The 27,497-nt window shown below is 38.7% G+C and overlaps 2 protein-coding genes across 3 annotated transcripts; both read right to left on the bottom strand.

The window, feature by feature from the left end:
* Positions 1-999: 999 nt before the first annotated feature.
* tmem165 (transmembrane protein 165) lies at positions 1,000-12,982 on the bottom strand. The gene is made up of 6 exons (XM_034034373.2): positions 12,673-12,982; positions 8,512-8,737; positions 7,762-7,937; positions 6,960-7,142; positions 6,017-6,122; positions 1,000-1,658 (listed from the first exon to the last, which is right to left on the bottom strand). The coding sequence occupies exons 1-6, from the start codon at positions 12,793-12,795 to the stop codon at positions 1,582-1,584; spliced, it is 891 nt and encodes a 296-aa protein (XP_033890264.1). The 5' UTR covers positions 12,796-12,982; the 3' UTR covers positions 1,000-1,581.
* Positions 12,983-13,225: 243 nt separating this feature from the next.
* Positions 13,226-17,046, bottom strand: srd5a3 (steroid 5 alpha-reductase 3). Of its 2 annotated transcripts, XM_034036010.3 has the most exons (5): positions 16,766-17,046; positions 15,866-16,017; positions 15,070-15,261; positions 14,551-14,682; positions 13,236-14,174 (listed from the first exon to the last, which is right to left on the bottom strand). In XM_034036010.3, exons 1-5 carry the CDS (start codon positions 16,963-16,965, stop codon positions 13,915-13,917), a joined length of 936 nt encoding a protein of 311 aa, XP_033891901.1. In that variant the 5' UTR covers positions 16,966-17,046; the 3' UTR covers positions 13,236-13,914. The 2 variants fall into 2 exon arrangements, with proteins under 2 accessions (XP_058882758.1, XP_033891901.1); XM_059026775.1 differs by lacking the exon at positions 15,070-15,261 and having other exon boundaries at positions 13,226-14,174.
* Positions 17,047-27,497: the final 10,451 nt, after the last annotated feature.

The raw sequence follows: 27,497 nt of genomic DNA, 5'->3' as shown, positions 1-27,497 counted from the left end.
AATTGCAAGAAATATTATGAAATGAGGTCCGCAAAGGAATAGGTTTATACATTTTAGAGCAGCACTTTTAGGATCCATCACTACTTAAAGCATAAAAATAGACCTGTCTCATGATGGTCTTATGGAGCTCTGGTAGAGGTAAAAATGTAGTAAACCAATTCTCTCCGTACTCGCAAACGGAGAATGTATTGTTTGTACAATGTACAACTTGAAGCTCACAAAGTTGGTTCATTACGGTAACTTTGCAGGTATTCAAGAGTATAGCATGTTCCGAGATAAAAAAACCTGCAGTGATGTAGTTTGTTTTCATTTTTGAAAAAGTCTCCTACTGTTCAATTTATATGGCTTGTACCACACTGGGTTGCATGTTGTATTTGCACATGTACAGATGTAGGAGCTGTACCGTATTCCTTTGAATTTAAGATGTAGCCCAAATTTTCCACCCTCAATTTGAGGAAAAAATAAATATGCATTTACAAATATACCTCAATTACGCATATGTAGGCAGTTGGCGACCGTGTGCCATCACATGAAGCATTACAGTTATGTGCTGCTTCTCATTTGAAGTTGTGATGAGACACACCTGTTTTTCTCCCAATTTGTGAACTGTAGTATTGCTTGGCATGTCGAAAACTACGGGGGTCTGATCAGCATTTCCGATCTGTCCAAGCTGGTACTGTTTGTTAGAAACGCTGAAATTGTAAAAGCTTCTCTTCGAATTCCTCAGGAAGCTAATGACGCTTCTTTGAAAATTGTTGCTTGTGTGTCATGGATGATTCGAGATTGGGCAGGAACGTTTTGGTTTGTCTTTAATTGGCGTTAAGTCACGTTGCTGTTTGTGTACTTGGGTAGTCACATCTTTTGTTGGCGATTTTAATACATGCATCACTATACTGTACTCAAATTTAAGATGCAGGATATTTTTGAGAAGAGCGTCTTAAATTCAGTAAGGAATACAGTAACACACTATGCATATTTAAAACAGCCTTGTAAATACCATAAATTCAAACACATCACCTTTATTGTGGCAGTTGGCTTTTAAACATTTTTTACATGTGTACAAGCAGATGTTTTCTGCAAGATTACAATAAGTCAATTTTTTCTTTTCAGTTTGCTGCAGTTTATCAAATATTGACAATGTAGTTACTGTACCTTGTAAGTTTTCAACCCAGCGATGTAAAAATTCCCTGACGTGTAATACTTAGTCTTAAAAAAAATCATAATATAAGTTGTTTAAAAAAAAGAAAAAAATCTCTTTACACTGGTTTGAATATTTTAAACAAATAAAAATACATTGATGGAAAACATCTGGAAGTTATATTGTATTCAGGGTTTAAGAATTCAAGTGTTGGTGGCTAATAATTTATTTTGCTACTTTTTTTCAGATGGCTGAAAATAGCACACTGATTCAGTGAGTGGGTTGCAAACTCACAAAAACACATTGGAACTGTAACCGTGCTATATACATTCAGACCTTTAACAGGATGTATAGCCTGCTGTTTCTAGAGTAGAACCATTCTACATATATGCAGGAGAAAATCTTCTGTTTTCACCCATGACCTTGGGGATGAAACTTCAAGATTAAAATCCAGCATCCGGTTTGATGAAAAGTGCAGAGAATGCAAATGCCAAGAACACAATGCCACCTATAATTGTAACTGAAAAAGAAAAGAAATAAACATTAAATTAGTTGCATACCCACTAAAGGTGAAGTTAGGGTGTTAAGCACATCAACCCATTAAGTACCAAATACATTTTTCTTTGAAAAAGCAGAACACAAGCTGTATTTATGTAACTTGATTAAACTAATTTCTTGGAAATACCAATAAAGGATAACATAGTAAGTTAAATGTAGACATTACATTTATACAAAGAAAATTGCACTAAATGTATACAAGTTTTGAATGTTCAGATTAACCATATATAAATATGCATTTGTAAATGATTTCCCCAATTGATAATTATGCCTAGTGGTTTATTCTAGATGAAAAGGTGTGGCCCCAGCCACCCAGGAAAAAATAAAAATTATATATATATTTTTTGTTTTTAAAACACCAGTAGCCCAATGACATTAAGTTTTCTGCGGTTTTGTTTTTGACTATTTTTTATCTCCTGGACTTTTCACTTGTTGGATTAATTTGGATCATTGACAGTTTACAATTTATTAGGGGGTTGTTTTAACACACACACACACACACATATATAAAATAATTGTTTCTGCCATTATCCTGCAGCGATTTGTTCTTTCCCTTTTGTCCTTCAGATTGTTTATGTTCATGTATCCCCACTCTGTCTCATTTTTCTTTCGTTTGTATAGTTTCACTGTTGTCAGTCAGTCACACGAAACACTTGGTAAGGCACATGTCACTCTTGATTTCCATGGGCGGTTCTGGTCATTCAACATCTTTCTCATGGCTGACCATCTGGCATTTCCTCTACTCTTAGGGTTAGACTTTCTGGAGAGAACCCAACCGAGATTTCAAGCAGAGGCGTTATGGAGTGAAACATCAAGAACAATATCACTTTCGTATTAATTTCCTATTTTCTATGATCCCCATTTCATTACCACAAAAGTACCTTGAACAAATAAATTCTATTATAACTGGTTTTATTTGGAAGGATAGGCGGCCAAGGATTCGGTTGACTACTTTGCAGCGCCCTAAAACATTGGGCGGCCTGGCAGTACCCAATTTTAAATATTACTACTGGGCTTTTCAGCTAAGGGTATTTAAAACGTGGCTAGATTCAGGGTCTACAGCTTCTTGGCGACCAATTGAGGAAGCCTCAATTAAGCCAATCAGACTCCAGGATCTTCTGTTTTCCACCCCTAAGGACAGGGCTATTTCTCTTCGAATGGGTCCAATCATTGCAAACTCATTAGATATTTGGAAGAAAGTTAACCGATTTCTTGGCAGCCCCCCCAAAACTTCATAAGCTTTCACCTATATGGAACAATCCCTTTTTACTGACAGGCTCTCAGCCTTTTACTTATCCACCCTGGTCCTCCAGACATATTCATATTCTTAGTGATATCTTTGATGATAATGGCCTTCGCACGTTCCAGGACCTTAAGGATAATCACTCGCTCCCTGGTTTTACCTATTACATGTACTTCAGATTCCGCTCAGCCCTTCGCACCTATGGAGTGTCATTGGACTCTATGTTACCTAGCCACCCTGTGACTAATATATTTGCTTCAACAGTCACTTCAAGAGGCTTAGTTTCTTCTTTATATCACTTTTTTCTTTCTTTTAAAAATAGCTCCCTTCCAGTTACCTTAATATGGGATAGAGAGCTTGAAAAACTGGGCGGTAGTCCTGACTGGGAAGCAGTATGGGACAATGTCTTTTCGTCCTCAAAAAATCTAGCACACCAACTAATTCACTTTAAACTAGCACATAGAATATATGCTACACCATACAGACGATTCCAGATGAAGATCGTTTCAGATCCTCTCTGCCATAAATGCACTCAGGGTGTGGCCGGAACGTATCTACATATGTTCTGGGAATGTCCTGAAATTGAATGCTTATGGAAATATGTGGCCACTGTGCTTTCTGACGTGATTGGTGTGAAAGTGCCACTGAGTCCCCGACTGCTCCTTCTCAGCGATGACTCCCAAATGAATATTAGCCTTCAGACACAACGGCTCTTGTTGGCTGGACTAACAGCAGCTAAAAAGTCAATCCTACGAGGTTGGGTGGAGACAGAGGTACCCTTAGATCGTGTCTGGTTGCACTCATTTGCAGATGTTGTGTTGGTGGAGAGAAGTACAGCTAGATTACATCATGCCAGTGCAAAAACTGTAACGGCATGGAAAGATGCCTTTTCTTATCTAAGAAGTTTATTTTAATTAGGCCCTAGGCCCTAACCCCTCCCTCCCCCTTTTTTTATTATTTATTTATTTATTTATTTATTTAGAGCTCCCAATTGTTAGTTTGTATTCATGTGTACTATGCCTAACTATTTTACTTTTTTGTTATGGAAAACAAATAAAAAACAATTGTTCAAAAAAAAAAAAAAAGAATAATATCACTTTTATCCCTTTGTAGAGAGAGCTGAGTGGGTCATCATGGTGTGTAGGAGATACCAGAGGTCATGGCGTGAATTTGTATTTTGCAATCCAATCCCAGCCCTGTGTGAAACCTGTACCACCAAAGAGGGGAAAAAACAATAACCAGAGAGGTCTCAGAAAGGTGGTCCTGAGTCACTGCCCTCACCTTCATCCCATCAGTCGGATGAGTTGAAAAAAAAATTATGAACCAGAGGCCCACTGTCTATAACACAGACCTTGGAGTGACCAGTGTCACCCGCCACTCCATCTATATCATCGACGAAGTACCAGAGGAGTCAGGCTACAGAGCGTCACCCCCTGAAGCGCACCATTATACAACATCTAGAGCAGATGATTAAAGATGGAGTGATTAAGCAGTCATTTTCAGCTCCTGTGGTCTTGGTGGAAAAGAAAGGAGGATTATATCGATTTTGTGTCGATTACCGATGACTCAATAGCAAGACACACTGATGCCTACCCAATGCCTCGGGTCCATGAGATCTTGGGAGTTCCTCCAGGGGGCGTCTGTGTTCAGCATTCTTGACTTAAGGTCAGGATATTGATATGTGGCTATGGAGCCATACAGCAATGAGAAGACCACTTTCATTACTCCCTTTGGTTTTTACCACTTTAAAGTGGATGCCTTTTAGGTTGAAGAATGCTACAGTGACCTTCCATCGCCTGATGGAGCAAGTGCTTGGTGACCTGAAGGGCCAGTGCTGTTTTGTCTACATTGACGATATCATCATCTACTCTCCCAATGAAGCCAAACATTAGACCTTCATCGTGTCTTCGACCATCTTCACCGTCAACTTCACTCTTAATCTGGACAAATGCCACTTCTTCAAAGTCTCTCCCTTAAGGAGGACCAGCGGTTTTTGGGTCTGGCAGGTTGATATTAGAAATTCATACCTAGCTTTGCTGATCTTTCTCTTCCCTTGAACAACCTTAAGAAGAAAGGTGTACTGTGGAAATGGACTGGTGTTTGCCCTAGCCACCCAGGTGTTTTAATTTTTTTAATTTTTTTTAAACACCAATAGCCAAATAATGATAATTTACATGCCTGGCCAGGCAACATACAAGGCAGCGCTGTATGAATTTTTAATTGGAGCTATACCTCTAAGAAACAGCAATCCCACAATCCCTTGCTATAAAGGCAGAAAGAGGGAACAAGGAAGGGGAATTCAAAACCACATTGTGTGAGTGTTTGTTGTGCGTACCAGGTGTAGAATAAGTGGATAAAGGACTACATCCCCTCAGGGTTGGAATTAGAGCTAGGATGGGAAACACCTGTCTCTAATAGAATGAGAGACACCTGCCTGTTGTTAAGCAGGCAGGTATATAAAAGCAGGTAAAAATGTTAGAGGGCTGTCTGTTTGAAGGCTAAGGCCTGTGAAGAGACCCGAGTGAAACTGTGTAACAAAGGTATTGTAAAGTGTGTACTGTGTGCAACTTGTATACTGTGTGTAAGCCACCTAGTTCAGTAATTCTAGTTAAGGACTGGGAAAAAGTTTAATTTGGACGCCCAACTTGGAGTTAGGCTTTTGGTTTGTTTGTGATCTGTGTGAATAAAAGTGCAAAACTACAGTTTGTGTGCCAACTATTTCAAAAGGCACAGACCAGCACCCTGCAGTTATGTTATTTCCCTTTTGTCCCTCAGATTGTTTATATTCATGTATTCACACCATGTCTAATTTTTCTTTTGATCATTTGTATATAGTTTCACTGGCGTGTGGTAATAAATTAGTTAAGGTTGAACCTGTATGTTTTTTTTTTATTATTTTATTTCGCTGTTGGCTGGTTCCCAAAGTGTGAATCTGTCCATTACAAAGGGAACTGTAAATATCACAGAAAATGGTTTCCCTTTTCCAGAACACTAAGGCTTTATCGAGGTAATGTAATGCTTTACTTATGCTCAACTACAGGTTTTAATGTATTCCCATTAAAATAATAATAGCCTACCAGTTCTGACAGATATTTTCTGTGCGATCATTCTTCCTCCAATTACTGCAAGTCCTGTACATAAGCAATGCCCAAGAGTTCCACCAACTGCTACTCCAAATGGATCCTAAAACAAATGCAATGTAAAGGTTTTAACAAAACATTTTATTTATAATATTAATCTGTTTTAGCTTTATAATAGCTATGATATAATAAACTGTGGATTAACAGGCTATGGCAAAGCCAACAGTACAGGTAACAAACTCCAGATTTATCAAATAGTTAAGCTAACCTATCAACTCTACTTTTGAGCATGGACTGTAGAAAATTGCATAGTGGACTGCTTTCTGCAAGGAACCAAGCAACATAAATGTTTGCAATTTCTCAGCGTGGTTGTTATTGTAATTACTAAAATAGATTTAAAGGTGCTATGCCTAGGAGTTCAGGAGTGTCTCTTAACAGATGGCTATGTCAGGCAAGTAGAACTAATGTGGGCTACATCAGCCAAAGCACCTGCACAGCAGCACTGCCAGCAAAACAAAAGGAAGCTTAACCCAAAGAGGCAGAGCCCTAGATGGTGCTCACAGTTACTTCTACAAAGACACTTTGACTGATTCGTGTTACATGTATCTGTGACAGGCAAATAAAACTGAAAAGCAGCTCAACAGACTAATAATAATAATAATAATAATAATAATAATAATACAGAACCTGAGTAATTGCAATAAGAACTTAAAATTATTGCAAACATTATAAAAGGTAAGGGAACAGTCAACAAATGAAAACAAAAATTTGAAGCTACTTATTTTAGTATTTTCCAGACAAAACCAAAACTATTATTAGAAAACTATTTAATTCCGCACCATCACCAAATTAGCTTGTACATAGCAGGCTCTAGCTGGTGCCTGTACTGTTCTTGGTTAGCTAACTACAGGCATGCAATCAAATAGAAGACTCCACATACCTCCCTTGCTGCCAGGACAATCGTCGTTAGCTGAGACCGGTCTCCCCATTCTGCAAGGAACGTGAGTGTAAATGCCTGAACGAAGATTGGAGAAATTATACTGTGCCAGCTCTTCTGTGGCATCATGCTTCCTGTCCCAGCTTCAAGATCTGGGCTGCCGTTCACCAACTTGGATCTCTGGAGCTGCAATATATCAAATATGTTATCACCACATAATGTTATTTAAATCCTTGTAATGTTCTAGTTGTAATCTAGGGTTAATCTTATCTACTCTATATTGTATGTATGATGCAAGTTCCTTATTCCATATGCATACAATTCAAAATAAAAAAACACGGTTAAGTGAAAGACATTCAAAATTCTAAACAGGTATTTCGATGTATAAATTTAAAGTCATTATGCAGTTTCCAATTTTTAATCTTGCTTGAAGTCTACTCATTAATCTGGTACTGTTGTTCCAAACATGTTGTGAATGTTTTTTTTTTTTTTAGTGTTGGACAAGTAGAATGTTTACCAAAAGTAAATCTGATTGTTGGAGGATTTTCAGTGGTTTATCAAAACTGCTGCCTCCTGAACAGCCTGCTGGTAACTGCAAAACTGCTTTCCAGTCTACCCACAATATATCGTGTATCAAAGCAAAGGATGCCACGATTAGAACCTTAAACAACAAATTTGCCTGAATTCTCAAATTACCCTTCAATAAGCTAAATCTGCTTTTATAACTAAGTACACATTGGTATATTTGGGAACAAAGCAACCTGAGACGAAAGTGATATCAGAACCCTAGCCTTGACGCACGCACTTCTTCATCTTTTTTCTTAATCTCTGCTTGAACTTCCTCCAGCTCTTCCTGGCCCTCGTCAGGACTCATTTTCAACCCCTCTCGAAGCATTCGGATGCCAAATATGGCAAACAATGCTGTCGACACATAGTAGGTATATATTCTGGGGATGATAGTCGTGGCATACCCAAACAGAACTGTAAAAGATATAATTTTTAAAACATTAATCCATTCACAGATGCTGGTGTCTTCCTCTCCTTATGCTTTGATCAAAAACATTTACATTTCATTATTTTCTTGATTGAGGAAAAGTCTTCTACATCAAATGAAAGCTGTCCTCAATATTATATCAATGTATTTAACACATTACACTTTAATAATAAAACTACAGTACTGTATCAGCTTAATTTTCAAACTTTTGTAAACGTTTCTGAAAAAGCACTCTTCATATGATAACGGAATCTAAACTACCAGTACTTAAAATACAGATACTTTCAAATAAAATAAGTAGGCACACCCAAAATGACTGCAGCATGGTAACAAGGTGACATTACAGAAGTAGTTGTATAACCAGAAATAACATATAAAATAAACGCTATATTTTCATGTGATAATCAGGACTGGGCTGTATAATTATGCAATACAGATACATTAGGTGTTCCAATTAAAACCATTTTTGGTCTGACCTGTTGAAAAGCCTTTATATAGTTAAGCTGCATACCGGTAAAACTGATTTGACTAGAACACCACTCCCCTTAAAACTTTACTAACCTGATAAACAAGTCATCACCCCTAGTGCAAGCATTGCTCCTGCCAGCACAGTCAAACGATTGTAGCGCATGGCCATAATAGCTGCAATAAAGAAGGTCTTATCACCCAGCTCAGAGACGATGATAACAGATATTGCAGCCACAAAGGCATGTATAAACCCCAGGTTCCCTTTGATGGCAACATCATCACCAACTGCAGGGCCTATAAGATGCTGGGTAGGCAACTTCTGCAAAGAAACAAACACAGACATATATAACAGTTCAGTGCAAAACACAACTCGAACCAAGCCAACTGTATAGTAAAGACTTTTCTTTTTGCTAATCAATAGTTCTGAATTATAAATGGAAACTTGGTTGAACAGTACCATTCAACAGTTAGCAATAAAAAATATTCCCAATGTATATGAAATTATCAGCATTATACAAGACGTTAACAGGCCAACCAGTGATGTTGCTTTTATTTCATATTTTTGTTTAATGGATTGTTAACATGTCATCAGCACTAGAATTAGTACTTTTGGGATCGAATATACATTATAGTAAACAGAATAATAACAAACATGTATAATTTTTGCAAAAAAAAGAAAGAAAAACCAAGAGAGCTCATTGATTGAAATCCACAACAGGTGGATGATCTGAATCCCTTGTAGATATGGTCTTATTATTATTATTATTATTATTATTATTATTATTATTAAGAGTTGCACCGATTGAGATTTTTTTGTGATATCAATAATTGACAGATACTGATGAATACCATTTCTCTTCATGATTAATAATACAACTGTAAACCAGGATTTCTGTGCACTTGAAAATGTACTTAAGCTTTAACAAAACACAAGCCACAAACATTTTATTTGCTGTTTGTATTTTGACAGGTCATCTTTCTGTCAGAAGTGAATTTAGTAACAAATTGCACGTGACATGTTTATTGAACTTAATATTTATACATGCATTGATGGGTGGACTTACTAAATGAGTGATATTCAGAGGTCACGCTAAACTGAAACCTGCATTTAATATAAACGCATACATTTAAATCTACGCTAAGCTTAAGCTTGTGTTTTATAAATTGTATTCATAGTGCACCGTTTAACACTGCAAACATGAAATATAACATTGTTAACTACTAGAAATAATACAAATTAAGATAAGCTAACCTTGAAAAGTGGTTTTATTTTGAAATATTGTATGACTGTGTTCAAAGAGAAGGTAAATCAAACGTGTTTGTTTCAGACACATAGCCTAACAGAAAATACAACCACAAGTGTTAAATAATGTATTTCCTAGATCATTACGTAGATTTGTGTTACAACTGCAGTTGAAAGCTTGTATGGCTACACTATACTGCATGTATACCTGCCAATGTCTTATTTACTACTGGTACCTGATACAAAAGGTCCATGAAACACAGATGTTGAACTGCGTGCAAATGACTGGAAAGCGCAACCACACAAACAGTGGTTGTGCATAAACACTGAACATATACTCGTATAGCGTTAACAACAGGAGGACTAAAAGTTTGCAAGTCCCCCATGATTACTGGAACGTATCACTCCACTCATGGTTCTTGGATTCAGTTTAGTTTTCACTGATAGTAGGGGCATAGATCACACCACTACAACACAAAGCCACAATATGCGTTCAATAAGACAGTAGAATCATCAGTTTTTAAATGTCTGGATACATAGTGTGGTGTGGCACTTATACTTATGTTTCATCATAGTACAGTAAAATTACAGTCACCGGCGTAGATTTAGCTAGGGACGGTAGGTACATGTCCCTACCAATGTCAAGGGACCGTTGAATTGTCCCTACCAATAATTTTGATAAATCTGAAACGTCTTTTGTCATGTTATTTTATCCGCTCCACAAAGGGTTAACTCTCTCAAGATCCCCTCGTTGCTACTCCTTCCTCCAAAAAAAAAACCAAACCAACGATACGTGCCAAACGATACTCCCGATTTCGCCCTTTGAGTGCAGCGAGTTATTAAAGAGAGAAAAAGAGATAGCTTTAAAAAGAATGGCACCCTGGGATTTGTAGGTGTTTCATTGAGGCGCGAAAGTGAACAAGGACTCGGGAGTTAAAGGTGATTCTCTGGGTTTAAAATAAGGAACATTCTAGTCAATCTTAAACGGTGTATATTGTGGCACATTTTTCACATTTATTTTAAAAAATAAGAACACATGTAATCAGTTAAATTCGATATTTATTTTGTGTTTGTTGGTTAATGCGTTGTCACATTATTTCAATCCTTCTCCTTCCTCCCTTTGTAACTAACTTACTCCTTGCTTGATATTTTTGTATCGTGTGTGTAAAAAGCGAACACGAACATATATTTGATTGAATGGACAGTGTGACTATCCAGGCGGCTAAATAAACGCTCTATATTATATAGGTAGTCATAAAAAATATATATTAAAAAGTCAAATTAACCGGGGGGGGGGGGGTATAAAAAAAAATTTCAGTGGGGCGTGAGTAAAAAAAGGTTGAGACCCGCTGGCTTAGGCTGGACTCTGGAAAGACGCTCATCTGAAGCTGCCGCTTGCCGGTCAGTCTGATATGAGTGTGAGCCACTGACTGAATGAAAGCCACGTACCGCGGCTGAAGGTATTGTCAGCTCGTTAGCAACATAGTTTGAGAGAATAAACCTACCTACCTACCTAATGGGTACGTAAGTAGGTTTATTACGTTAGCGACCCATTGCTAGCTGCTAACCCCACGTCCTTGGTGGCTAGCTAGCTTGTTTCACAGCTAATCATTATGTGTGTGTGTGTGTGTGTGTGTGTGAGAGAGAGAGAGAGAGAGAGAGAGAGAGGGAGACAGACAGAGTCAGTGTGCGTGAGCATGTTTTGATATCGTCAACCAACTAACGTTAGCTAATTACTTCAATTTGGCTTTAGGTGTAAAGCATAATGGCAGCCAAAAAAATAAAGGTGGACATAAGGAAGTTTTTTTTTTACAAAAAGTCAAAGTGTAAGTAGGAAGATGTTGTTAAAGTAATAAACACAATTGATAATGATTCTCATAGCAAATGAAAAAATAATTTACTAATGAAGTTAGCAGAGTCATACTTTCTCTCTAAACAGCATGCATCAATTTATCATTTTATCAGGTGAAAGAAGCAGTGCAACCTGGTAAAAGCAGTACAGAGGCAGGTGGAGCAACAGAGTCGCAGGTGAGGTCTGTAATGGCTTAGTGATAATAAAAGTGAAAGTGTTAGACTCAGTTTTGAGATATATTATTGTTTGAGGCACATTGTGATATGATAGTAGGCTAATGCTGTATAGTAATACTCAGTGAATAAAGTTAGCATATCCATATATTTTCTCTCTATATGGCATTCATCAATTTATTATTTTATCAGGTGAATGAAGCAATGCACCCAGGTACACAGGAGAGGTAGGCAGAGCACGTGAGCGTGCATGTGCTCATGCTTGTAGTGGTAGGGGTAATGGTAGCTTCAGTAAGGCTGGGATAGGTTATAATTCAGGTTATTAGTAATTCTATAGCAGGGATGTCAAACCAGCTTCCAGGAGGGCCACTTTATCATAGTGTTTTAAGTGTATACCAGCCAACTTTATGTCAATCAGATTATCCTCAATTCATTCATTTCAAGCCACCAGAAGTGACCATTTAACAGCTGTCTCCTAAAAAATGTCTTCCCGGGGGGCACGCCCCTGAACCCCCCTAGCGATGTGACTCCACCCCCCTAAAAATTGTGTCCCCACCAATGTTCAAACCAAACCTACGCCCTTGATTACAGTCAAACATTCTTCTAGTTCTGTGACTATTTTACTGAGAAGGATATATACAATTTGAGAAGATGCATGGATACAGGTGGTCCCAGTTCTAGGGGTCTTCCAAGCTTGACTATCTTACTTACTAACTTTAAAAGAACCAATAAAATAAAAGACGATACAAACCGTTATAAACCGTCCTCTTTAGCTTCGATCTTTTTCTGACAAAATCCCTCTCTAAGACGCAACATAAATATTTTTAAGGGACTTAATAATAAAGAATGTTGTTTTAAACGGCACGTGCGTCTTTATCGAGAGGAAAGTTGTAACAATTTCTGCATTACAATAACGATGTGCCGCAATTAGATTAGTGACTTGCATGTTTTATTAAAGGCGTCTTTGTGCTGTAGTCTGCTCTTACCTCTTGTTGAGGCTGCTCTGGAATATGTTCTTCCTGAATACCGCGGACTCCGGCCGACGACATAAAGATAACCAGCAGGGCAAAGGCGAAATTACCTCCATACCTACCAGTTTTATATAACATTTTTTACAATTAAAATAATGTCCTAAAATCAGAAAACAGTGCTACAGTAAAGTAGGAATGAAAAACTATATTTTACTCTACATACACATTATTGTTTAACCCCGTCTCAGTTGTCTGCTGAAAACTAACCGGGCAGGTTGTGCTTGAGAAAATGCTGCTTACGCCAAACGGCGATCCGCAATCTGTTGCCACCCCCTTTTAGTTTTTTCAGCCATAGACTTGCAGGCAAAAGCACGACAGTATAATGCACTGTACTGCGATTAGTTAGAGTGTTGTCAATCACATTGCGTCACACTCCGGTTTTTTAAGTTAGGTTGATGCTTAAGGAAGTAAACGAGAAGTTATTGAAACCACAAATCTGATCGGCTACACTAAGGCTAAGGGATATATTTGCCTAGTTTCAGCACTTCCTGGTGCTAAAAGAGCTGTGAACCGCAGCGTTTCCAGGTTCATACAGAACACCACACTTTAAGGAGTCTGCATAGTTCAAGCTTTGTCGACGTTTCTTATGTGGCAGCCAGGTACAGATGGATTTTTAAAAAAGGCAATATGCTACTACTGTATCTCTATTTAACGGGGGAAGCTGACCTTTTTGGACTTAATTCCCATAGTAGTGTATAATTGGTTGATAGAAAATTAAACACCTCCCATCTGAAGCGCATTCTGTCTAAATAGACTTTCCCAAACATAACCTTTTTTGTAAGACGGTTTTATTTACAATGGGCAACGTGGCATATTTGACACAACGGAAACGTCTGATAGTAGGATCTCAGTTGGCAGGTTGTTTAAGTTTCCTCAATAACCATAAACACCTTGAACATTTGGAGTCGTCTTTTTTATTTATAGAAGGTAGACATTCTAAAAGGTTTGTCAGATTAGGAATATGTTTTTATTTATTTATTTTTTGTATTTATTTGTTTCCTGTTTATACAGACTGGATCTGGTCCTTTTCTAATGGTTAAGCTTGGGGACTGTGACAGTTCACGCATACTTTAGCAGCCAGCTTTACAAAGTACAATTTTAAAAATACAGATCTCCACATGCTCATCTATTTAAAGCAAATTAACAAACATTATACACAAGTAATACATCTTTAATTTCTGATTGAGGAAAAAAAAACTACAATACAAATGGTATGAAAGCCTTACGTTTCTTTGGATAAGATTTAAACTTTTTAAAGTAAAACTCATGGCACAGAAAGGCAGCCAATGCCTGGTTGAAGAGCACATATAGCACCACCAGCCACCAGGTCAGTTTACAGCCACTGAATGTAACACTGAATGAAATGTAAATTAGGAGCTCTGCAAAATAGTGCGGGCATGAAACCAACTCAAACCAGTCCCCACGAGGAATACTGTGACCCAGGTTTACCACTTTACCTGAAAACAACAGAAAAAGGAAATGTCTGCACTGTTCTTTCATGTTACAATTGAAGCCTTGCATGCAAGGTGATCCCATTTAAATGCCTGATTTGCTACAATTATCACTCTGTGTTTCACAATAACATAGTAGCAAGAAGGGAAGAAGTTTTTGAGCTAAAACTACATCTGGAGAATAAATACAAATTATAGGTTATTATTTATGATAGTGCACAATGACATATTACAAAAGACTGTATAAATGAGACACTAAGGAATTACATTTAGACGTACAAGAGAACATGCTTGTGGGACACTGTAGATTTAAGTTTTCCCAGCAATAAATGCTGAATGTGTTTTTGAGTATCTCTTTTGAAGAGCAAATAATTGGACTCACCTGAATCTCCTTTTCTAAGATTGGCAAGAATAACATGACACATGTGTTGATGAATGGAGGCCCATATAAATATCATAATTCCAACAAGGTGGTTCCACTGTATTTGTGAAAACAATTCTTCTATAGAAAACCCTGTTAAAAATAACAGTTAAAAAATAATATGAAAACTTACACAATCAATAAAAGTTTCATCTGTCACCCCCATTTGGCAAGACTGTTTTCCAGCCCTCCTCAGTAAGATGGGTTAGTCCAACAAGCTTGGGATGATCTCAAAAAGGCAGCAGTAACAAAATAAATGAGCAGTTATTCATGCTTTTGACAACCTTAATTTATGTTAAAGATGCAAAGATGTATTTCAGCACCACTGTCAAAACTTGTATGTATTAAATACAATATTCAGGGGCATTTCCAAACACCATGGATATAATATACAAAGACAGTGAAAAATACTTATAATCAACATTTGACATGGAATTGATTACATTACTTTCAGTATTTCTAAAATTAAAATTAACAAACCTTTGTATTCAATTGGGAATGATGTGCAGAGTACTGTTAAACCAAGTAAGATGTAATAACTAAGACCAAAAAAGTATTGCACTACGTGTATGACTCCATCAGAAAACACACTGATGAACATGCATTCTAAGAGCCGTCTGAAGGAATGCAGCCACAGCAGCATCTGGACTAGTAAAACTGACAATTGGTCACCTAAAAAGGAACAGAACATATACAGTGTGAATCATTTTAAATGTAGAGTACTGCATGTTTTCTTCACAAGGGTCAGATAACATTTTCAGGATAACCCAACGTGCTTACAAAACATAATTTATCATCACTTATGTTTTTTTTTTGTATTTTTGTTTCAACTTCTAGGTTTTAAGTGAAATAATCATTGAAACGGTTGATATAGAATGCTTTGTGAATATCAGCTAGGGTTACAAGGCTATTATATGAAACATACTGATCCAACACCAGGTTGACTTTGTAGGTAGGTTTTGGTTAAAAGATCCAAAAGCTTTCCGTTTGATTAATTCCATTTTTATTTATTTATTTATTTATTTATTTATTTATTAGTATTTGAAAGACCTATGAATTGAGCTTTTGTCCTGTTCTCTTGTAAGCAATGGATATTATGTCTATGGAGAGTGAAAAATGAGTATGTTTCAAGCCTACCCTGCAGGCATCAACTTTTTCCCTTCAAATTACTTGCAAAAAGTGTTACTGCTGTGCATGGTGGGCTAAGCTAAGCACCAAATTAATTTTAGTAAGCTAGGCCAGGTAAAGAAAAGGTGTAACAGCCAAAGAAACTTGCCATTCCTCAGCTGCATGTAACCTCCACTGAATGTTCTCATAAGGCCAGTTAACCATTCTGGAAAATGCTGACCCAGCAGCACTGCTTGAAGAAGGAAAACCATTAGCAGACCATTCCAAATTACGGAAACTGTGTAAAAGTGGATGAACCATCTGTAAAAACAAAATATAACATAATCAAACTGTCTGACCTGTCTCTTGGGATTAAATGTATCCTTACCTTTTTATGAAGTTGCTTTTTTTTTTCTGAGTGGTTTTATTGCAAGTGTTTTTTTTTACTACTAGTAGTGACCCTCTGCTGCAACACCTCCAACTGCAGACAACATTCACTTAATTATATGACTATGCTGTCACTTAATATGGAGTTATAAATATTATAATTACAACAGGAAGCACTGAATTAATGCAAGTTACTTAAAAATGGATGGGGGCAGTAAAACAAGTGTGAAAATGTAATTTAAAGCTACGTAGTCTTGAACTAGTTTGCTACAACGTGGGAAGAATATGAATAATTCATGACAGGATTAAACATAATGTTCATTCAGTGATTACAAGAAATGTGACCTAAATCTCCACCACTGCAAAAACTAAACTATCTTGGCCTGCAGCATCAATATGCACATTAAAAATGTACGTTTTACATACACATATGCTTCCAGGTATCCTCAGATTCTGATTCAATAACTTCGGATAACATAAGTCCATAACAAGTTTAAAAAAAGCCTACACATTTTAATACACATGAATAAATACTGTATAACCACTTGTTTTCTGAATTAGATGGGAGGGGTGGAGTTTAAATGTATAATATTGGACACAATTGCAAGTTATGGTATAACGATAAATACACTTCACGTCACTGCTTCTGTCATCAATTATTAGCCAGTCTGGAAAGCGGTACCTTTTTGGAACATCAAAAGCATGCAGAAATGCTGGTCGCTGTAAATTGGTCTTAGTTTTCCCGTACCGGATAAGATCTTGAAATAAATTATAAATCTGAGACTGACTAAATCTATCGGCTTTGGCAGCGAAATTGTGAACACAAAGCGCAAGAAAAAAGCAAACAGATAAAACGAACCAAACCGCATCAATAACTTCCATTCCTAAGACCTAAACAGAAACATAGAGAGCCTTGAGTGTTCAGCGTTAGGCGTCCGACAGCAATCGCACAGCTGAGCATAAGAGTTCCCCCTTATACACTGATTTGAAGTTCTCTCAGAAATGACGTTTTCACAATGCTTTCTTTAAATAAATAAATAGAACACAGGATCAAGAGGAAATTGCAACAGAAGGTAATCAAGTTAATATCTAAATGCATGTATACATCTATAATAAGGGACCGTATAAAGTAAAATCTAATTCATGTTTTCTGAACTGTGCAATACCAAATTTTCACTAAACGGTATATTATTTATTTATTTATTTATTTATTTATTTATTAGCAGACGCCCTTATCCAGGGCAATTTACAGTTATTACAAAATATCACAGTACAAAGTATCACCTTAAAAAATACCACATTGAATACAGAATATCACATTACAGTTAGGAAGTTATACAGTACAATAAAATCAGTAGAAAATAAGATCAAATTCAAATAAGAGCAATGTAAAGAATATAGTAAATAATTACATTTAAGAGCAAGTTCGACTAAGAGCAGTTAACTTATGGTGAAAAATATTTTCTTATATGAGTAAAGTCCATTAAGAGCACATAGTAAGTACGACAAATGGATAAGAACAATTTCAAATAAGAGCATTTACCAAAAAAGTGAATATGGATATCTAAGAGTAAAACAAAGTGCAAGATACAGTGAATAGTTATAATTAAGAGCAGTGGTAGAATACGGAAAGGTATGCTGTCTGAACAGGTGTGTCTTGAGGAGGCGCCAGAAGGTGGTCAGGGACTGAGCAGTCTTGATATCCGTGGGTAGGTCGTTCCACCACTGAGGGACATGGGTGGAGAAGGAGCGGGCTCTGAAAGCGATGGTGCTGAGGGGTGGTACAGCTAATCTGCTGGTGACGGAAGAGCAGAGGGGTCGAGAGGGGATGTAGGGAGAAATAGTAGTCTAGAGATAGGAGGGAACAGAAAGGTCGTGATAGGGAGCAGGTTGAAGGAGTGGAGCAGCAGTGTAGCATGGAAGAAACGAGGAAGGTGGGCAACAGAGCTTTGGATAAGCTGGAGTGGAAGGATAGCAGAGGCAAGGAGGGAGTTGCAGTAATCAAGGTGGGACAGTACCAGGGCCTGAACTAGGAGTTGTGTGGAGTAGTCGGTGAGGAAGGGGCAAATTCTGTGTATGTTGCTCAGGAAGAAGCGACAGGAGCGTGACAGAGTAGAGATGTGCTGTAGGAGGGGGAGGGGTCGAGGGTGACACCGAGGTTCTTGTGGATGAGCAGGGAGAGAGGGTGGCGGATTAGAGACAGAGAGATCAGCAGTAGGGGAGGAAGAGGAGGGAAGAAAAGGAGATCTGATTTAGAGAAGTTGAGTTTAAGATGATGCAAGTGCATTCAGGAGGAGGTGGCCACGAGGAAGGTAGAGATACAGGAGGAAATGTCAGAGGGGGGAAAAGATAGGAAGATCTGGGCATCATCAGCATAGAAATGATACGAAAAGCCATGAGAGGAGATGTGGGGACCCAGGGAACAGGTGTAGAGGGAAAACAGGAGGGGTCCCAGGTCTGAGCCTTGGGGGACACCTGTCAAAAGAGAACTAGAGGCACAGGGTGAGTCATGCCAGGGCACTGTCAGATTTTTCTCACATACTCTTTTTATTTATATATATGCTCTGAGCACACTAGTAAACTCAGGGGAGACCTTCAAGGAGGACAGAGCTGTTTTAAACTCCTGTAGTGGTTTTGTTCGTGCACTGGGCGGGCTATATGTCCAGACAACTTTTTAATATTCAAGAAAATCACACAGACTCATTTAATTTAAAGTTTTAATGAATCAGAGCACTAGTAGTTTATTAAATGCTTTAAAAATTTGATTGGTTGGTTGCGCAGACCACCATAAATCCCAAGTAAAAATCAGTCTGGGCGATCCAGTGTTTTACAGTTTTAACAGCATTAGTACTTCAACACAGTAATACAGATATGGTTATTATATATTTAACCTTCAGGCTAGCCATGCATAAAGCTAAAAAAACACCCACCGCTAAATTCTAGAACATTCAATATATATAACTCTCTTAAGACTAAAACATAATTTCTATACCTTATAGCAATGCATCAATATAAAAGAGATATTACATTCAAATATATGCTTACCTTCCAGTATATGGAAGTGTAGTGTAGGATATATTGAAAAATAAGAATTGTCTTTAAAAGGCAGAGACTTGTGAATATGACCAAACAGCAATCCGTTTTTCAGAGATCTTCAGAGCATGGACCACGTCAGCTTGCAAGATCAAGTTGAATGGTATCGAATGGGGTCTTGCTCTGGGCTTATATAGGATTTTCCCTCCATTGAATACATCAGAAGTCCCAAGTAAATCTAATCATCACTTGGCCTTGACATTTCTTATCTTTAAGTTAATTATACATTCTAGAAGAATCTGGTCAACAACTTTTTTAAAACTGATTGGATATAACTTCTTGCCCAAAAATATTGGAACATGATTTCATCGCTGTCTTTTTCCAACTCCTCCTTTTTCTAAAAAGTCAGGTGGACCAAAGTTCACAGAATCCTTTCTATAATATAATACAAGTATATGTGTATATATGAGAGATGTTTTTAATATGTATCACCAGCTCTATTTGATTATATTAAGGTGGGTCAAAAATATATGTCCCTCCTAGCCGCATATTATGTTACCTTTTCAGTGTGTTGTCAGTGGGCCAGTTTAACTTCATATACAAATGTGTGTTAACAAAGTATGGGACAAAGACTGCCTTTGAATAAGCATACAGTGGTTAGCTCAGTTATTTTCATTTAAATTTAAGCTATGATAAACATATTAAGTATAACAACCTTATTTAACTGTGTCTTTCTCTGACTATACCTGACCTCTCTCTGTTTCTAAAAGTTGCCTGCTCAAGCAGGACTCAGACACCCTGTTTTCTTGCCAAGACTATTATTTTGATTAATGTGAAACACCATTGTAAGCACTTCTCCAAATTCACTGCATGAAGTCAGTTTTCTCCCAAAGAAAGTGCGCTACTAATTTGATAAGAACTGATACTGGATACAACTCCCCTAATTCATAAATGCTCACTACGACTGCCAGGTTTTCTTATCATAGAAAGACCTTGGATTCAAAACTACAGACTACAAGCAAATCTCACTTTGACTGCCAAAAAGAACCTTCCATATCTAGCACCGCTCTGCTTGCAAGCAGATAAGGGCAAGGCTATTTTTCTGTAGATTTATTGTGTACTAAAATTATTGAATACAGTTTACACTTTATTTGTCTAATATTCCAACCTAACAGTTCCTGTTTTGTATTACAGTAAAACCTTTATATAAACTAAACATTTATATTCTTTAATTTAATGGATATTGTAAGGTCTAAAAGATTTTTTGTTTAGTTGGAGAAAGAAACTGAACTAATTCTTAAATTGATTAAATTAAATGTTCGCTCCTGCTTTTACAGTCTATTTCTATTACAGTAGAGCCTTAAACAAGCAAAAACATATCTTAGTTTAAATATTATGTTTCTTATTAGATCAAAATACTTAAAACATATTATTTCTCTTCAGAGAGTTTTGTCACTCTATTATTAGATCAGAATACCTTTTTAAAACCTCTATGCTTAGTAACAACACAATCAAATAAAATCAAATAGGTTTTTTAGTTTCAAATATCATTCTGTCTAAAAAGGGTTACCCTTTTGTTTTTGCTAATTTGCAATACCTAGCCTCCGTGTTTAGTTCCCACAGATGCCTGCTGCTTCTTTCAAGGTTACAGACTTCCACACGCAATAGTCTGAGTGTATGTGCACTAATGACACAAGCTTTTTTTTCTTACATTAACACTTGTTCAGTTTTCTTAGTTCAAATCATTGCAACCTGTTCATAATTTGCTGCAATATTATTTATGCTGGATTTATATTCTTTAAAACACAGTACAATTATTACAATATTCTGACAGTGTCATTTAGTACTGAACTTATTTTGTTTTTAACTGTAATATGTTCTTTCAACAATAATAATGTTATTTGTATAACAGTTTAACTTTAAATGGTTTATCAGAGTATATCATATTATTTCAATCAATACAGGTTAGTTTAAATCATCCAATTCATGTCTAATAACTCAGCACGTTCCCAACAGGATTTGAACTCTGCGCCAGGCTCAGCTCGGACTGGTTATGCGAACACCACGACAGGCCTGTACATCCAGCGTTTTACATCAGAGGCGTGGGCAACCAGGTTCCTTTACTTGATACCTGCAAAAACCTAAATCTTGTTAGCTGGGCTCCCATCTCTACATTCCCATTCCCATCATTAGTGGGAAGACTTCAAATAAATTAAACTGTTTCTATAAAAGAGTCAGACATCTCGGCCACATATACCTTTCACTCAAAAAAGGTGCTCCCACCTTGTACAAGGGACTGGTTTTAGGGTCACTCCATGACAACACCCTGTACGTGTGATCGGAGCGGTAGGAGAAGAACCAGGCCAGGCCAGACTGCCGGACAGTCCCAGGTCAGCGAGGGAGGAAAGGAAAATAGAGTGGTCGACTGTGTCAAAGGCAGCAGAGAGATCGAGGAGAATTAGGACAGAGGAGAGGGAGGTGGCACAGGCAGAGAGTAGAGAGTTGGTGGCTGAGAGAAGAGCAGTTTCAGTGGAGTGTGCCGAACGAAAACCAGATTGGAGGGGGTCAAGCAGGAAAACAGAGAGCTGGCGATGTACCTCTCACTCAAGGGTTTTAGAGAGAAAAGGAGAAGGGAGACAGGACAGTAGTTTTGGATGGATGAGGGATCAAGGGAGGGTTTGATGGGGGTGATGCAGGCCTGTTTAGTGTTGAGAAGAGAGGAAATGAAAGGGAGTAGAGCAGAGGAAGCAGCCTGGAAGAGGCGAGTGGGGAGGGGGTCCAGAGCACATGTGGTGGGTTTATGGCCCTGGAGCAGGGAGCAAAGAACAGAGTCCGAGAGGGGCGAGAAGGAGGAGAAGGAGGGTAGATTAGTAGGGGTTGCAGAGGGTGATGGGGAGGGAGTGAGCAAAGGACGGGGGGTGGATGGGGTAGGAGGCGAGGTATTAAAGAGTGCGGATGTCAGTAATTTTGGAGGAGAAGAAGGAGGCAAAGTCATCAGCTGAGATAGAGGAAGGTGGAAGAGGGGGGCTAAGGAGGGAGGAGAAGGTATAGAGAAAAGTTTACAGAGATTGTTAGAAGACTGAATGATGGAGTAGAAGTAGGAGTGTTTGACAGAGGTTAGTTTAAAGGAGAAGGAAGAGAGGAGTGAGTGATAGAGATCCAAGGCAGCAGGGAGGTTTTCTTCCATTTCTTTTCAGCAGAGCGCAGTTTGGTATGAGCCAAGCGGAGCACGGAGGAGAGCCAAGGCTGGTGCGGGGAGGGGCGAGGTCGAGAGGTGAGGGGGCAAAGGGAGTCGAGGTAGGAGGTGAGGGAGGAGAAGAGGGTGAAGGTAGCCGAGTCTACAGAGAGTTGGGAGAAGGAGTCGATAGAGGGGAGGTGTGAGAGAGCAGCAGAGGAGAAGACAGAGGGGGAGAGGGAACGGACGTTTCGACGGAAGGTGACAGAGGGGGCGGCAGAGCAGGAAGGGATGGGAGCGACAGAGAGAAGGAGATAAAGTAGTGGTCAGAGATATCGAGTGACTGAGAGGGTGGGCGGAAAGCAGTCTGTGGTAAAGCCCAGCAAATGTATGGTATGTATGAGCATGGGAAAAATATGGCGAACTGAACATTTACAGTGCAATTTTAGCATGATAAGCCTTTTATGACCCATGTTTCAAAGTATGTGATTGTGCATATGTGCAAAAGGTATTCTCTGAAGAAGTTGCAGTTTCTTCCTGCTACGTACAGATGGGGAAGGTTTTTCAGCATTTCAGAAACTAGAATGATATATATTAGCTGCAACATTTGTCTACTTGACTTAGTTTCTTTTGATGTTTCTTTTTTTTTTGGTAAGTTGTCTTACAACTTACTGACTGAAAAAATCCCTGAGTGTCAAACAACAGATTGGGGTCTATTTTAACAATCTAACAGCAGTTCATTCTAGAAACCCCACCGGTGTTTCATCCAGGAGAGATTAATTTATTGACCCCCTAAGAAAAACACAGTGAAGGTTTATGAATATAATGGAGATATGCTATGTCAACTTTAAGCAAATGAAATACATGACATGCATATCTCATGGAGAATAATGCAGGTGCTCTTGCTTCCAATGTTAAAAGTGCAGGCATCGTTTTAGCAGCGCTTAAAGTTATGTAGGTAACTTTCTCAATGATATTGATATGTTTTTGTCTGCTTTCTTGTAAAGTTATTTTTTTTCCTATTTGTTTTCTTGATTTTTCGTCCCTTTGGACAACATGTAGTGCACTTCCAAACATGAACAGAAGATGGCACTAAAAGTCTATGTGTGGAATGCGTTGACTTTTGTACTAAGCTTCCACGTTTTTTTTTTTTCGTTTTTTTTTTCTTTAAAACTTATTGTTGGTATAATGTGCAAGTACAGAATTAGCAGCATTACAACTTAAAATAATATAATAATATAGAGGCTTTGCTCTCACCTGTATAAAATACAAAGATATATATATATATATATATATATATATATATATATATATATATATATATATATATATATATATTCAGAAACAGGGTCAGATTAAAGCAGTTTTAGAACATCTGTCTGGCGCGTGGATGTCAGTATAGCTCCATTTTTACCACTTAAGGCTCAGCGAGTCATCCAGATAATTATTTTTATCATTATTATTGAGAGATGTCTTGGTTCTTGTGTATGGTTCAAGGTTGGGTAGAAATAAGGGTGCAATAAGAGTGCTAGTGAGGGGAGAATGTCTTGAATTGCAGAATCTTGACTTAAGAATTAACTTAAGAATCTTTACCGATTTTTTATGAAAATGCTTATATGGCGCACGACAAGTCGAATTTCGAATTCCAATGTCCGATATGGTATGTAGGGAAATGGTATGTCCGATTTCCCTACATACCAGTTTTGATGGTACTCTCTGATAAGCGGCGCATATTTTAAATGTCTGATTCAGTCAGTCGTCCTTGTGATGCAATGAAGAGAACATTAGGGGCTTCTGTTACAAAGTACAGTACAACTTTAAGAAGGCTAATAATTTGTTTTGTAAAAATGCTGACGAAGAAGACGGCAAAAGTGCATCCTATGACTGTGGCCATAAACATGTGTTTAAAGCTGCTTTATATATTGTTCAGAGTAGAGACCAGGGCATTGGAATGAAGTTTCAGTAAGGTATTTCTATGTCTGGGTAACGTAGACGATCTTCAGCCTGTCGGCTTATGGCGTTGCAGCAGCCCTGAGGTGAAAAAATGGGACGTTTTTATACCTAATGCCCTGCTGGAACACACCTACCTGCTGATTAGATCTCCACAGCTTGCAATCACACACAGCAGGCAGGCTGTCCCAGGAGTGTCAGGTACTTCTTTAATTAATTACAATACACACATTTTTACACAATACTATTTACAATATATACACACAAAACCCAGTCTTTATGTGCATGGCTCCTGCCCTGCCACAACGGTGCACCTATACAACACACAGCTCATATACAGCACACATCAATTCTCCAAAAATGTGTAAAATAGTGTGTGTTATACTGTTAAAATGGTTGCATCATATACTTTGTCTGTTTGTGTCTGCATCACAAAAGCTCTTCAAATTGCTCTCTCAATTTGTGTAATCTCTCAAGGAGTCCCAGGTTAAGTCCAGTACTCCAGTATTCCAGGTCCAGTCAATCACAAGCGCTGCACAGTTTGTAGTGAAATAGATGTATTGCAAACAATGACCAAAAGAACCAGTCAAAGGGTTCTGGTTTGGATAATCTTCCAAGATATCAATTTTACTCAAGATCACACAGTGACCTTTTCTTGAGGTCTGAGGTCTGGTGTAGGCCTCAGCTTGGACACAGTTGATGCTTTCCTCTGATCAGCAGCCAACAGTATTGAGCACACCAAAGGACCTGCCTTGGGTTCACATTATTTGTGTTCCCACTAAGTACTGTGCATCCTCAGACCTGCCAACTCTCCTAAAGTAGAGTTTGATCTCCCGTCTCCTGGTGAGACTCATGAAACTCCCAGTAATTTAGATTGCCAATTGTAATGCATTATTACCTTAAGTTTAATTTTCATTGTCATATATATATGTGTGTGTCTGTCTTACTGTATGGGGCTCACGCACTGCATCACCCTCCCCTCCCACATATGACGCAGAGTTGTGTAGATGCCTGCAAAAACTTACCTTGGGTTGCAGCATCTTTTTAGTGTGAATGAGAAGCAGTACTGTAAAAACCTGTTAAGTAAAAACTACCTACTATGCACTGAATCTCGCAGCGAACTTAGGCTGCCACACACCACGCTCTACAGGGTAAACAGTAAAAAAGGTTTGAATATATCATAATGAATCACTATCTGTCTGTCAGATGCTGTAGCATGCGACTAATATGCTTTAAAAAGTCCAATGGTAATCCTCCTCCCACCCCCCCGCCTTTCACTTTCTGCATCTCACAAACTAAGTGGGTCAGTAAGGTCATTATCACACATGTAAAATAAGTGATATACAAGGATTGTGGGAAACCTTTGACCTCCAGGTCAAGATCACAGAATACCTGGCCAATCCTCAACATTCTCACGGTAGGAGTAGAACTCATGGATTTAAGCTTCCAATGTGTCAATTAGTTGCTTAGTTGGTTAGTTGGTGCTTATCTTGGTGAGAGCCGAGTTCAAATCAGCATGAAGTTTTAACATTTACTCTTATGTAATGGAAATCATTTAGATGGCTTATGGTATTTTTTTTTCTTTTTAACCAAAAAAAGATTTCAAAATGCACATTAAAAGAGTTGTATATAGTAAGCTGTGGCAAAATATCCCCCCAAAAGAGGGTAAGTTGGGTTTCATTTTCATTTATTTATTATTTTTAATCCGTGCCTTCTGATTTTTACCCACACGCCAGGTAATCATAAATCAGCATTTTATTATTATTATTATTTTTATTATTATTTATTTCTTAGCAGACGCCCTTATCCAGGGCGACTTACAATCGCAAGCAAATACAAATACATTCAAGTGTTACAATATAAGTCATACAATAAGAACAAGAAATACAATAATTCTCAAGTGTGACAAACCACAATTCAATAATACAGCAGATAATAGTGAAAGTTACATCAGGATATGATTAAGTAGTGATAGTTACATCAGGATATGATTAAGTACAAAATACTACAGATTAAACACTTGGGAGATTACAATATTCTGAGGTACAGGATTAAATGCAGTAAAATAGGGGGCAGATAAGAGCAAAATAAAGCATATTTAAATGAAGGGTGATAGTGTCCCAGGATACAACAGAGGAGTTCTACAGGTGCTGTTTGAAGAGGTGAGTCTTAAGGAGGCGCCGGAATGTGGTCAGGGACTGGGCAGTCCTGACATCTGTAGGAAGGTCGTTCCACCACTGCGGAGCAAGGGTGGAGAAGGAGCGGGCTCGGGAGGCAGGGGAGCGTAGCGGAGGTAGAGCCAGTCTTCTAGTGCAGGCGGAGCGGAGAGGTCGAGTGGGGGTGTAGGGAGAGATGAGGGTCTGGAGGTAGCTGGGTGCAGTCTGATCAAGGCATCTGTAGGCTAGTACAAGAGTCTTGAACTGGATGCGAGCGGTGATCGGGAGCCAGTGGAGCGAGCGGAGTAGTGGAGTAGCGTGGGCGAAGCGAGGTAGAGAGAACACCAGGCGAGCAGCAGAGTTCTGGATGAGCTGGAGCGGACGGGTGGCGGACGCAGGGAGGCCAGCCAGGAGGGAGTTGCAGTAGTCTAGGCGGGAGAGTACCAGGGCCTGGACCAGGAGCTGGGTAGCATAGTTGGTGAGGAAGGGTCGGATTCTTCGGATGTTGCTCAGGAAGAATCTGCAAGTGCGTGCCAGAGTGGAGATGTGCTGGGAATAAGAGAGGCAGGGGTCCAGGGTGACTCCAAGGTTTTTAGCTGAGGAAGAGGGAGAGAGTGTGGTAGATTCCAGAGGAACAGAGATAGAGAGATCAGAGGAGGGGGAGGAGGAGGAGGGAAAGAAAAGGAGGTCAGATTTAGAGAGGTTGAGTTTGAGGTGATGCGAGTGCATCCAGGAGGAAATAGCAGACAGACAGGTAGAGATACGGGAGGAGATGGTGGAGTCAGAGGTGGGGAAGGAGAGGAAAATCTGAGCATCATCAGCATAGAAATGGTATGAGAAACCATAGGATGCGATGAGGGGGCCCAGGGAGCGGGTGTAGAGAGAGAACAGGAGAGGACCCAAGACTGACCCTTGGGGGACTCCAGTCAAGAGAGGGTGAGGTGTGGAGGTTGCTCCACGCCAGGTTACCTGGTAAGTGCGGTTGGAGAGGTAGGAGGAGAACCAGGCCAGAGCAGTGCCAGAGATCCCCAGGTCAGCAAGAGATGATAGTAGAATAGAGTGATCAACAGTGTCAAAGGCAGCAGAGAGGTCGAGGAGAA

Source organism: Acipenser ruthenus, chromosome 1 (genome assembly GCF_902713425.1).
Source record: "Acipenser ruthenus chromosome 1, fAciRut3.2 maternal haplotype, whole genome shotgun sequence".
Classification (NCBI taxonomy): domain Eukaryota; kingdom Metazoa; phylum Chordata; class Actinopteri; order Acipenseriformes; family Acipenseridae; genus Acipenser; species Acipenser ruthenus.
Note: the sequence above shows the minus strand (reverse complement) of the source record. Positions and strands in the feature narration are given on the sequence as shown.

Excerpts from the sequence above, each read along its gene's own strand:
- srd5a3 (XM_034036010.3), bottom strand. The coding sequence starts at position 16,965 with ATGGAAGTTATTGATGCGGTTTGGTTCGTTTTATCTGTTTGCTTTTTT. Across the intron at positions 16,018-16,765 it reads GCTTTTGATGTTCCAAAAAG|ATGGTTCATCCACTTTTACA; the intron begins GTACCGCTTTCC and ends TTGTTTTTACAG. Across the intron at positions 15,262-15,865 it reads TTACATGCAGCTGAGGAATG|GTGACCAATTGTCAGTTTTA; the intron begins GCAAGTTTCTTT and ends GTTCCTTTTTAG.
- tmem165 (XM_034034373.2), bottom strand. The coding sequence starts at position 12,795 with ATGTTATATAAAACTGGTAGGTATGGAGGTAATTTCGCCTTTGCCCTG. Across the intron at positions 7,143-7,761 it reads TTAAGAAAAAAGATGAAGAA|CTCCAGAGATCCAAGTTGGT; the intron begins GTGCGTGCGTCA and ends GATATATTGCAG. Across the intron at positions 1,659-6,016 it reads GAAAATATCTGTCAGAACTG|TTACAATTATAGGTGGCATT; the intron begins GTAGGCTATTAT and ends TTTCTTTTTCAG.